We start from the raw sequence: 13,228 nt of genomic DNA, 5'->3' as shown, positions 1-13,228 counted from the left end.
TTTTTTTAGTAGAGACGGGGTTTCACCGTATTAGCCAGGATGGTCTCGATCTCCTGACCTCGTGATCTGCCCGTCTTGGCCTCCCAAAGGATTTTTATACCATAAAATATCGTCATCCTTCAAGAAAGAAAGGTGAATACAATTCCATGAGTATTTGTAATGAAGATGTTTGTTTTTCCAGGCTTATTACACCTATTAAATAATGTATTTTAAAATTTTTGTATGTGTTGTGAAAATTAATAAATTGCCTCTGATTCCTGCACAGATTCCTAATAGGAATTATTAAGCAATTGGCTACAAGGAAAAAGAAGGAATGCAGTTTTTTTAACCATTTTTAAAAATAAGGCGTGAAAACCATGTAACTCCTTGTGTATAAATACCAAAGAAGTAAAGAAATAAAAGATAAATAACTGTTTTTTTAAAACCATGAAACTAAACATTATATTTTTTCTGGTAGAAATGGAAACATTAGAAGACCATCCAGTATTTAACCCAGCCATAAAGATTTCACATCAACAAAATGAAAGGAAAAAACCTCCTATAGCCACAGAAGGAGAAAGTGCATTGAATTTTAATGTATTTGAAAAATCTGCAGCTGCTACTGAAGAAGAGAAAGGTAAAATTAAGGGAAGATGGTCAGGGTGTAATTTATAAATAATAAAATGTCAAGGAATATATAATGGTAAAATTTGTTACTTTGCATTCTGGCAAAGTACGTGTAAGATTGGCAGTGAAGTTACACTTCATAAGCTGTCTTGAAAAAGTATTAACAATTATGATAACATATATGTACAGCATTTTGTAATTACAAATAAATATCTTGCCTCAGTCTCATCTCTCTCTGATTCATCTTCAGACTGCTGCCAGAGTTATCTTTATATAATACAGATCTAAATGTGAGTTTCCTGCCACAAACCTTTAATGGCTATGAGCCTGCTGACATCAGTAACAAGTCCAAATCTTTTAGCATGGCATTCTGGATCTTTTGCATTCTGCCACAATCTACCTTTCTACCTTATTCCCTTGGCTTATTACTCCAGCCACATTACTCTTTAAAACATTGGCTGTTTTATGGTTTCATTACTTTGCTCATCTTCTTATCCCCTACTTGGCCAACCTGTTCCCAGCTCAAGGCTTAGTGCAAACAGCTCCTCTTCCCTAAGCCCTCCCTAACTCCTTCCATACCACCAGACAAGTAATCATGTACTTCTTTGTGCTCCCAAGTTAATTATTTGTTTAAAAATTTTTTGGGTTAATTATTGATATAGCAAGTACAGTATTTATCAGTTTGTATTTTAGTTTTTAGAAGACCATTCACTATAGTCTCAAATAATATTTTAGTATTAATCATAATATTATAATTTGCATTATAGTTTTTTAGTTAATTATTTTTTTAAAATAATAGTATATAGCAAATAGTACAATATTATATACTATAGTTTAATAGTATACTATTTACTATATACTATACTATAGTATACTATTTACTATTAAACTATAGTTATATAGTATATTGTTTACTAATAGTAAATAGTATAATATATAGTATTTATCACATTGCATTATAGTTTTTAAAAGACCAAGCATAGTATTTATCAGATAATATTTATAGTATTTATCATAATACCATAATTTGTATTATAGCTTTTTGTTGTTGTTTTTTGTTTTTGAGACGGAGTTTTACTCTTGTTGCCCAGGCTAGAGTGCAATGGCATTATCTTGGCTCACTGCAACCTCCACCGCCCGGGTTCAAGTGATCCTCTTGCCTCAGCCTCCTGAGTAGCTGGGATTACAGGCATGCACCACAATGCCCTGCTAATTTTTGTATTTTTAGTAGAGATGGGATTTCACCATGTTGACCAGGCTAGCCTTGAAGTCCTGACCTCAGGTGATCCTCCCGCCTTGGCCTCCCAAAGTGCTGGGATTACAGGCGTGAGCCACCACGCCCAACCTTTTTCTTTCTTTTTTTTTTCTTTTTTCTTTTTTCCAGCTCAGACTGGAGTGCAGTAGCACAATCTCAGTTCACTGCAACCTCTGCCTCCTGAATTCAAGCAATTCTCCTGCCTCAGGCTCCCCAGTAGATGGGATTACAGGCGTGTGCCACCACGCCTGGCTAATTTTTGTATTTTTAGTAGAGAGAGGGTTTTGCCATGTTGGCCAGGTTGGTCTCAAACTCCTGACATCGGGTGATCTGCGCGCCTCGGCCTCCCAAAGTGCTGGGATTACAGGTGTGAGCCACCGCGTCTGGCCACACATTACAGTTTTTAGAAGACCAGAGTGGATGTTAATTGTTTAAAAAAAAAATTCTGAGTTAATTATTGATATAGCAAGTATAGTATTTATCAGATTTCATTATAGTTAGTTTAGACCCACTCTAAATTGTCAGTTTTTTAAATTATTCATTCTTTCATTAGTATTTATTGTTTTCGTGAGGCATGTTTTTTGAGACAGACTCTGTCACCCAGGCTGGAGAACAGTGGCACAATCTTGGCTTACTGCAACCTCCGCCTCCCAGGTTCAAGCGGTTCTCCTGCTTCAGCCTCCCAAGTAGCTGAGATTACAGGTGCATGCCTACATGCTCAGCTAATTTTTGTATTTTTAGTAGAGACGGGGTTTCACCATGTTGGCCAGGCTGGTCTTGAACTCCTGACCTCAGGTGATCCACCTGTCTCGGCCTCTCAGAGTGTTGGGATTACGGGCGTGACCCATCACACCCAGCCTCAGTAGTATTTATTGTGTGTTCAGTAATGAGCAAAATAACCTAGTCTCTGCCTTCTTCAATGTACAGTAGAAAAGGTAAGCTTCAAACATATACAATACATAATTACATATTATGATGTGTGCTATCAATGGAAGTAGCTTCTAATAATATAGATAACAAAGGGGTCTAATTTGGATTGGGAAGACCTTGCTGTAATGACATTTACTCTGAGATTTGACAGATGTTTAGGTGTTAGCCTGGTGACAAGTTGGTGGAACAATCCTTCCAAGAAGGAGAGGGTACATTGGAAATCTAAGGTAAAAAAGCAGCACTATTCAACAGAATTTTCAATGATGGAAATGTTCTATATCTGTACTACCCAGTGTCGTAGCTGCTAGCCAAATAGGAGTATGAAGCATTTGAAATGTAACTGAGAAACTGAATAACTAATTTACATTTAACTAACCACATGTGGCTATGTCTACTGTTCTGAGACAGGCATACTTAGAGCATTGAAGAATTGACTGATGGCCATTGTGGTTATAGCATAATAAGCAAGCAAGAGGGAAGAGTGGCAACAGACAGGCAGAGAATAGTAAGGAATTTGGACTTTATCTGTAACAGGAAGCTATTGAGGATAGTGCTGGTGCTGGTGGCCGACTGCTGATAAACCTAGAAAGGACATCTGATTTCTATTTTTTTAATGGTTTAACTACAGAGTAGCCTTCCAAACATTGTAATTTGTAGTATCCTTAGTTCATCACATGGATAGTATCATATTTTACAAGAATACATAAGTTCCTCAAGATAATTATTTTAAAAGAATTTTCTCAGGTTCTGTCCATTAAGAGGATTTCCTTATGTCACTTAGAGAAAATCAAGCTTCACCTGTTATCTTTTTTTTTTTTTTTTTTTTTTGACAGAGTATCACTCTGTCACCCAGGCTGAAGTGCAGTGGTGCGATCTTGGCTCACTGCAAGCTCTGCCTCCCGGGTTCATGGTCATTCTCCTGCCTCAGCCTCCCGAGTAGCTGGGACTACAGGTGCCCGCCACCACGCCCGACTAATTTTTTTGTATTTTTAGTAGAGACGGGGTTTCACTGTGTTAGCCAGGATGGTCTCAATCTCTTCACTTCGTGATCCGCCCGCCTCGGCCTCCCAAAGTGCTGGGATTACAGGCATGAGCCACTGCGCCTAGCCTCACCTATTATCTTCTAAAAGTGCTGTTCTCCAAAGCAAGAGAGGACTTTGACCACTGAAGAGAGAATGCTTAGCCATTTTTAAAGAACCAATCTTTGTTTACCATTTTAGATAAAAAGAAAGAACCTCGTGATGTAAGAAATTTTGACTATACTGCTCGAAGTTGGACTGGAAAATCTCCCAAACAATTTCTGATTGATTGGGTCAGGAAGAATCTTCCCAAGAGTCCAAATCCTTCCTTTGAAAAAGTTGCAGTAGGTAGATACTGGAAATGTAGGTATGTTTTGTTTTTGTTTTTGTTTTTATTAACTCAATGAACTTTAGAAAAATGTAAGGTGGAAATCTTTTTGTTTCCTGTGAGTTAAGCAGACATTTAGGAAGCTCTCAATTCTACATGTCAGGTTTATTGTCTGATAGATTGTCATTATCTAATACATGCCTTCCATGGAAATATTTAAACAATTAACAAATTTGAGTTTAATGTTAATGGAATTCTGAATTTTTTTTATCTGACTTTATCAACTGTATTTTTTAAAAATGTGTTTGCTTCTTTGTAGGGTTAGGGTAATCAAGTCTGAAGATGATGTCCTGGTAGTATGCCCTACAATCTTAACAGAGGATGGCATGCAAGCTCAGCACCTGGGAGCTACTTTAGCCCTTTATCGTTTAGTTAAAGGGCAGGTAAGACTTTTTAGGCCTAACTATATCTGTATGTGGAAGGCAGTATTTAATTATGGTTCAATTTTTCTCTTTAGTGACTATTTTTCTGATTAATCCTTTCTCATTATTCCTAATTTGGCTTCCTTTCAACCCTAAACACAGTTTGATCTTTCTTTCCTCTTAGACTAGAAGTCTGAAAGAGAGAGTATGATGATCCGACTTTTGGAGCTATGCTAAAAACAGTTGATAGTGTGGTTGAATTAAGGAGAATTTTTGTTTTGAGACAGCATCTCGTTATATTGCCCAGGCTGGAGTTGTGTGGCAGAGTCATAGCTCACTGCAGCCTCAAGTGATCCTCCTGCCTCAGTCTCCTGAATAGCTGGGACTACAGGCACGTGCCACCACATCCAGCTAATTTTTTAAAACAGATTTTATAGAGACAAGGTCTCACTATATTGCCCAGGCTGAAAATTTTTTGTTTGTTTTCCTTTAATGTTATATTGTCTCTCTTAACTTAAAAAAATTATATAGATATTGCTTCCATTTTTCAATTTTAGGTTATATTAACAATACACTTCCAGTTTCAGGAAGGATTAAAATAAAGTGCTACTGAAGGAATGCTCTTTTTTAAAATTTTGGATTGTCAGAATGCTCTTTTTTAAAATTTTGGATTGTCAGTATTTCCTTTTTACAGTAAATGTGTTTCTTTCTTCATAGGAAATTAGAACCTTCGAAAATTTTAGACACTGATTAAGTAGAACTCTGGACAATAGTTCTTTCCCTATTTCTGCCAGTAAAAGTTATTAATGTCTTTATTTCCCTTATTTTGCAAAATAAGGCACTATGAACTATTTGCTTGATAAAAATGACTATCAGTATCAGAGAGATAATTGTGGATTCTTTATAGCACAGAATTAAGATAACTTAGATTCCGTCCAGTATAGTTCATTTAAAATACTTTGACCTGTAACATTATACAACTGCCAGAATCTCAAAAGAACTGCTTTATGGTTCATTAACATTTTATATAGTGCCACTGCAGGAATAAGTAATAGACATTTGTTCAGTAGTTTAACATGTTCCAAGAGTAAGCACCTCACATATCTTAACTAAACCTCAGAATATGCCTATAAGGGAGGTACAATTACTAGCCCCATTTTAAAAATGCAGAAGCTGAGACACATAGAGGTTAAGTGAATTGTGCAAGGTTACACAGCTAGTCAGTCAAGAAGCCTGAATATGATGTGCTGTTCTTGAATTTGCATCGTACACATACATATATTAAAGTAATAATAATTTGAGTCAAATTGTATTTTAAGATGAATATATCCTTTTAAGTGCTAATCTATTGAATTTTAAGTGCTATCCTTTTAAGTGCTAATCTATTGTATTTCCATATTGAATAGTTAGTGAAAATAACATACTGCTGTTTTTACTTTAGTCAGTTCATCAGTTACTTCCTCCCACTTACCGAGATGTTTGGCTGGAGTGGAGTGATGCAGAAAAGAAAAAGGAAGAATTAAATAAAATGGAAACCAATAAACCACGTGATCTTTTTATTGCCAAACTTCTGAATAAATTGAAACAGCAGCAACAGCAGCAACAACAGCATTCTGAAAATAAGAGAGAAAACTCTGAAGATCCTGAGGAATCTTGGGAAAATTTGGTTTCGGATGAGGATTTTTCTGCACTGTCCTTGGAATCAGCAAGTGTGGAAGATTTGGAACCTGTTAGAAACCTCTTTAGAAAGTTGCAAAGCACACCTAAGTATCAGAAACTTCTAAAGGAAAGACAACAGTTACCTGTATTTAAACATCGGGACTCAATTGTTGAAACTCTTAAAAGGCACCGGGTAGTGGTTGTGGCAGGTGAAACAGGGAGTGGTAAAAGTACTCAGGTACCACATTTTCTACTGGAAGATTTGCTTCTAAATGAGTGGGAAGCAAGTAAATGTAACATTGTCTGTACTCAACCCCGAAGAATCTCAGCAGTGAGTTTAGCCACCAGAGTATGTGATGAATTGGGCTGTGAAAATGGACCTGGAGGAAGGGTAAGCTGTCATTCAACTCCACCTCAGTGAATGGTGACATTATTCACCTTTGCTTTTGTGATCCAAATGGAGTGTGTACCATATGTGAATTTTCACTGTTATTGGTTGATCAGTAGCACATTTCAGGCACTTGTCGTGTTTTCTGTGATAGATGTGATAGTATGCCACTGTCCTATGAGAAGGATTATCAGTAGTTCTGTCATTAAAATTCTCTTAGAAAAAATGTATTAACTATAATAATTGAATATTCAAATATGTTACCCACTAAATTGAAAAGCCAAAGAATGTGGACAAACTCAAATTCTACTAAAATATATCTCAAGTTTTTGCAAACCTTTTTCTGTGGAATGTATTCCTGAATGATTTTCATTCTTTTCAGTGAGCAGAAGGGAAAAACAGTATAAATTAAAATGCTAGTATTTTCCAACCCCATATTTTTTTAAAAAATGAGAAAAGTACTTAAATGTCTATTGTCATGCATTTTGCCATGCTAGTATATACAAAACTGGCCAGACCTTAACCAGAGTGACTGCAAAGTATGCAAATTAGTTAATTAAACTAGTTAGAACCAAATATGACGAATTGCAATTTCATATAATTCTGATTATTTATACTTTGAATTGTTCATTCTGGAGATGGCATATTATATTTTTATCTCTAAACTGGGTACCCCTTCATTAAAAGTTTTCTATTTAGCAAAATTGTCTGGGTTTCTGTCATGGAATAGAGGAGGAAAAAAAAGGCACAGTTTCTGCTCTTAGAGAATGACAGACATATATACAAATAAGACAATGCAATGACTGAAGGAGTAAGAAAGAAAATGTGATGGGGGATGTTATGTTAAAATTCCACTAGGCACTACTAGAAGGATACTAGCTGCTTTTTAATGACAGCAAATTTTATGAGATCTTGGTAGAAAAGCAGACCAAATTATAGAAGCTGCTTAAAATTTCATTCCTGAGTACCTCAATATTTTGCTTCATGATTATTTAGGAAGAAATTAATTCAACATTTATTAATGTTTTAATAATCATATTAATGGTATTTAAACAAGGTGACCAGTTTTTTCCTCAACATCTTGAAAAGAGCAAAAATTTTGGGGCTGGGTATGGTGGCTCATGCCTATAATCCCAGCACTTTGGGAGGCTGAGGTGGGGGGATCACCTGAGGTCAGAAGTTTGAGGCCAGCCTGGCCAACATGGTGAAACCCCATCTCTACTAAAAATACAAAAATTACCTGGGCGTAGTGGCATGCCCTTGTAATCCCAGCTAAGTGGGAGGCTGAGACAAAAGAATCGCTTGAACCCAAGAGATGGAAGTTGCAGTGAGCCGAGATTGCACCACTGCACTCCAGCCTAGGCCACAAGAATGAAACTCCATTTGAAAAAAAAAAAAAAAGTTTTTCTGTTCAAATTTGCCAAAATATAAAATATATTTTAAAGCTTTATAGAGTTGAAGACCATGGGAAAATGCTTTTAATAATAAATTGCACTGAACAGATTTGCTAATGTATTTATTAATAAAGTAATAATTATTAATATATTATTAATAAATTGTACTAGATTACTTACAGTGCTTCATTTAGCAGCAAGATCAGCACCTCTGCTTCACTTTTTAAAACTTGTTTCCCATATTACTCATGAGAATCTAATCAAGGCCTTATGTTCTCCCTTTAGAATTCATTGTGTGGGTATCAGATCCGGATGGAATCTCGAGCTTGTGAATCTACTAGGTTACTCTATTGTACAACAGGGGTTTTGCTAAGGAAACTTCAAGAAGATGGTCTTCTAAGTAATGTGTCTCATGTTATTGTAGATGAGGTGAGTGGATTCTATAGTTGTATTCAAAAATTTGAAATATTTTTGTATTAAAAAGATGTTACTCCTAATACTAGATAACATTTTCTTTATGCTTACTAAATTATTATATACTTTCCATATAATAATTTCTTGTAACAAATGTATCTCCTGTTGGTTTAATAAATACTATGTAATATTTGCTATATGCTTAATGCTGTTCAAAGTGTTATGTATAGCATATGTGTGTGTAGGACAGTAGGCAGTGAATTCATTTAATTCTTCTAGTAACCCAGTGAAGCAGATATCCTTATTTTAAACTGAGGTACAGAGAGGTCATACAGCCTGCTCAAGTGTTCATCGGCAGTAATTTCTGTAGCTGGAGGTTCAACCCCAAGCAATTTAGCTTCAGTCTGTATTCTTAACAGTGTACTGCCTCTCAACTACTACATTTAGTTGTTAAAGAATCTGCTGTAATTCTTACAAAAAATAAGAAGTCTTCGTCACTATATCACTTTATTGGTAGATATACCTCAACATGAATCAAATTTGAATGCACACTTACATTGAATTATGCTACAAGTTTCTCCTTATTATTTTAAACGCCATAGGAGCCTAGTGTATATAAACTAATTTGCTTGTGTATAATTTTTCAAGAACAGATAAGATATATACCATTCGTGTTATTCAGAAAATGAAATTAAAAATCTCCCCAATACAAAGTTTTTGTAAGTGTTGTTAATTCACTAAGTTTAGAAACCAATAGTGAAAGTTCATTCATTCATTGATTTTTAATTAATAGACTATATATAATTGGGTTATTTTCCTCCTTTTGGTTAGAAATTATTAGAAGCATAGAAAGGTAGAAAAATGAAAAGAAAAAGTATGATTTCATGATTCAGAAAAAAAGTTAATCTTTAATTTGTATATTTATATGTGTATATTTAATATGTGTATTTATAATTCTTTCACATTAGTCAACAAAAACCTTTTTTTTTTTTTGAGACAGAGTCTTGCTCTGTCACCAGACTGGAGTGCAGTGGCGTGTTCTCGGCTCACTGCAACCTCCACCTCCTGGATTCAAGCAATTCTCCTGCCTCAGCCTCTTCAGTAAGCTGGGACTAGGTGTGTGCCACCACATCCACCTAATTCTTGTATTTTTGGTAGATGGTGTTTCACCATGTTGGCCAGGCTGGTCTCGATCTCCTGACCTCATGGTCCGCCCATCTCAGCCTCCCAGCGTACTGGGATTATAGGCATGAGCCACCATGCCTGGCCCAAAAACATGATTTTTAAAAGTAGTTTTATACTAGTATATAATTTGGATGGTCCCATAATTTATTCAGCTATTTTCCGCTTGTCAGATAAGTTTGAGTGAAGACATTTTAAAATAACCTAATTAATATTTTGATAATAAATAAATTATAGGAATTTTTATCTAAGGAGTCTTTATTCCTTAACGGGAGAGAACACTGTACTGTTGTTACAGGAGCAACAGGTTTGTATGCTCACTGTGTAGTAACCAACTAATGCACTGAGACAGTAGAGTTTGCAGCAGAGAAAGTGTTTAATGGTTGCAGGGCACCAAGCAAGGAGATGAGGAGACCCAGAGGAGTTATGGGCTTTTAAGGGGATTTTGGAAGGCAAGGGATTAGAAAATTGGCATCATTAATTGGTAAGGGTAAAGAGAATAAAAATCATTAGGATGTAGAAACTGCATTATTTGGGGAGTCAGCTCTTTGTGGGGTCCTTCATACCAGCTGGCATAAGTGGGGTCCTTCAGATCAGCTTTGAGTCAATAGTTTCACTGGTACATAGGACCTGAAGGAATTTCTCAAATGGAAAACGTACCATTTCATAATGTTCAAGTTATCTATAGAGCAGTTAAGGGGAACGATAATCTAGGGTCTGTGTGATTCTGGGACAATAGGCAGTGAACAACTTTCTTCCTTGATTAATTTTATAAAGTTTATAGGGATGGTTTCACTCTTATCACTAAAATATCAACGAGAAAGAGGCTGAATGGCTGCTTTTTTATCTGGCCCGTAGGCTTCTGCGGGAAGGGAGTAGAGGTAAAGTGTTACAATTGTGGCTTTGTATGACCAAGACCTGGATTTAATCAGTATCATCAAGGGTCAATATGAGCCAAAATGCCGATTTTTTTTTTCGTATTACCATTCTTAAAATAAGCTACAATATATTTATAGTGAGAAATTCTTACCGTTAGGTAAGTTGAAATATCTGTAGCAGTTAATAAGTTCTGTTGAACCCCAAATTATTACCAGAAAATTGCTTGGTAAATATAGATCAGGATGAGCTCTAAAAACCAGACCAACTTCAGGAAGTTGTATTGTTTCATGGTTTTGTATTAGCCATTCATAGACACAGTTAACTGAATTGAGCTCCAATGTGATCCCATCAACCTCTTAGACACTACAGCAAGTAAAAGAAACCTAGAAGTGAAATTCATTGTCATGTTAAGTATTTATTGTAAGAGATGTCAGGACAAAGTCCATGACATTATACAGGAACCTCTTTATGAAGACAGAATAATGCTTCTTCTGGCCTTACTATTAGGAATTGTGGGCCGGGCGCGGTGGCTCAAGCCTGTAATCCCAGCACTTTGGGAGGCTGAGACGGGCGGATCACGAGGTCAGGAGATCGAGACCATCCTGGCTAACACAGTGGAACCCCGTCTCTACTAAAAAATACAAAAAACTAGCCGGGCGAGGTGGCGGGCGCCTGTAGTCCCAGCTACTCGGGAGGCTGAGGCAGGAGAATGGCATAAACCCGGGAGGCGGAGCTTGCAGTGAGCCGAGATCCGAGATCTGGCCACTGCTCTCCAGCCTGGGCGACAGAGCAAGACTCCGTCTCAAAAACAAAAAAAAAAAAAAAAGGAATTGTGTGATTTTAGTTTGTAATCAGTGTGTGAATTGAGTAGATTTTCTTGATAGCTGATAGTGTGCTTACAGCCAAATTTTATGCCCATCTATACCAAGTATACTTAATAGTATGCATTTTTATTTGCTCTATTTTATGTTCTATCCTTATTTTTTTCCTTTTAAAAAAAAATCTGGCCAGGTGCAGTGGCTTGCACCTATAATGCCAGCAATTTGGGAGGCTGAGGCGGGAGGATCACTTGAGCCCAGGAGTTTGAGACCAGCCTGGGCAATATAAGGGAGACCTCCTCTGTCCAAAAAAAAAAAAAATTAGCTAGGTTTGGTGGCTTTTGCCTGTAGTCCTATCTCCTCACCTATTGTCCCATCTGCTTGTAAGGCTGAGGTGGAGGATTGCTTGAGCCTGGGAGGTCAAGGCTGTAGTGAGCTGTGGTAGTGCCACTGTGCTCCAGCCTGGGCAACAGAGCGAGACCCTGTCTCAAAATAACAAACAAAAAAGCCTTATTTGTATAAATTCATATCTATTTGATGAAGTTTTCCAGATCTATGCCTTCCATCAGATTTCTTTCTTGAGCGTCAGACTTAAATATCTAGCTACCATCTAGATACCTTCAGTCTCAGGAACTCCAAACTCAGCAGTTCTACTACTCAACATCTCTCCTCCCTATTCATCTTGTATAACTTGCCCCTTCTCCTCTCTTCTAAATCTCTGAATGATCCCCAGTCACCTGGTCAAACCACCAAAGTAAAAATGTCTTGAAGATTTTTCCTTCTTTCTCCCACATCCCCTGAATCCAGTCAGCCAGTCCTTTTATTTTGCCTTTCTCAAGTACATTTACTTTTCTCCGTATTCACTGGTGTTACCCTTGAAGACGCCACCGTTATTTCTTTAATTACTACAAAAGTCTCTAATGAATTAAACTTCCTGCTTTGTTTTGCTCTCCTCCACCACATTTTCCGTATTGTAGCCAGGATTATCCTTTTTAAAATAAAACTCAGACCACATGATTCCTCTGCTTTAAAATGCTTTAATCACTGCCCTTCCTGACTCATTAGGAAAAAGTCACAACTCCTTAACCCAGTTTACAAGGCCTTACAGGGCAGTTTATTGAGTATCTTACCAGCTTTATTTCTGACCCATCCCCCATCCCATGCTCAAGTCATTGTTTTTGTTTCTCCAGTTTCTGAAAGTTAGTATGATCCTTCTTTCTACCATGAATTCATACACACTGTGTACCTTAACATGAACGCTTTTTTCTCCTTTTTTCGTCCCGTTTCTTCCTCCTCTTTTTCTTTTCATACTCATCCCTCAGTCCTCAGCATCAGTGGCATTTGTCTTAGTAGTCGCCTTGACCATCGGGATTAGCTCTCCTTCATATATAATTTCAAACCATCCTATACAGCATCTTCTTACTGCACTGAAAACTCAAAGGAAGAGAACTCTCTTGGTTGCTTTTTAAACTCCAGCATCTAGCACAATGCTGAGTACTTACTGTTAGGCTCTGTTCTAAGGGCTTTGCATTATCTCATTTGATTGTCACAACTCTATGAAATTTGCATTATTTGTATTCTCCTTTTATAGAAGAAATAGACCCAGAATATTTAAATGACTTTACCTAAGTCATTTAAATTTCCCTAAGTCACACTGTAAGTGGCCAAGAATTGGACCCTAGCAATTGATTCCAGAGTCTGAACACTTAACCCCTACTGCCTCCCTTCCAAACAAATGAATGATAAAACCTGTTTTGTTATCTTGATACACTTTATCCTTTTGTGCTACCTTAAATCTGTTATAAAATAGAGTAGAAATAAGTCACAGTACAGAAAGTTGGAAGATAGACTCAGAGTCAACAGATACTAAAGTTCTGACAGTATACCGCATCCATGCTCTTCCCTAAAATGCATATGTTAGAAGAGCATAAAAC

The 13,228-nt window shown here is 36.8% G+C and overlaps 1 protein-coding gene across 1 annotated transcript in view; it reads left to right on the top strand.

Moving 5' to 3' along the window:
- DHX29 (DEAH (Asp-Glu-Ala-His) box polypeptide 29) overlaps positions 1-13,228 on the top strand; it is a 54,615-nt gene that overhangs the window by 18,838 nt on the left and 22,549 nt on the right. Inside the window, exons 8-12 of the mRNA XM_011939366.1 lie at positions 458-616; positions 4,012-4,177; positions 4,458-4,581; positions 6,002-6,610; positions 8,287-8,430. Coding sequence (XP_011794756.1) covers positions 458-616; positions 4,012-4,177; positions 4,458-4,581; positions 6,002-6,610; positions 8,287-8,430 — 1,202 coding nt within the window. The remainder of the gene's footprint in view (positions 1-457; positions 617-4,011; positions 4,178-4,457; positions 4,582-6,001; positions 6,611-8,286; positions 8,431-13,228) is intronic.

Source organism: Colobus angolensis, unplaced genomic scaffold (assembly GCF_000951035.1).
Source record: "Colobus angolensis palliatus isolate OR3802 unplaced genomic scaffold, Cang.pa_1.0 Scaffold180, whole genome shotgun sequence".
Lineage (NCBI taxonomy): Eukaryota > Metazoa > Chordata > Mammalia > Primates > Cercopithecidae > Colobus > Colobus angolensis.
Note: the sequence above shows the minus strand (reverse complement) of the source record. Positions and strands in the feature narration are given on the sequence as shown.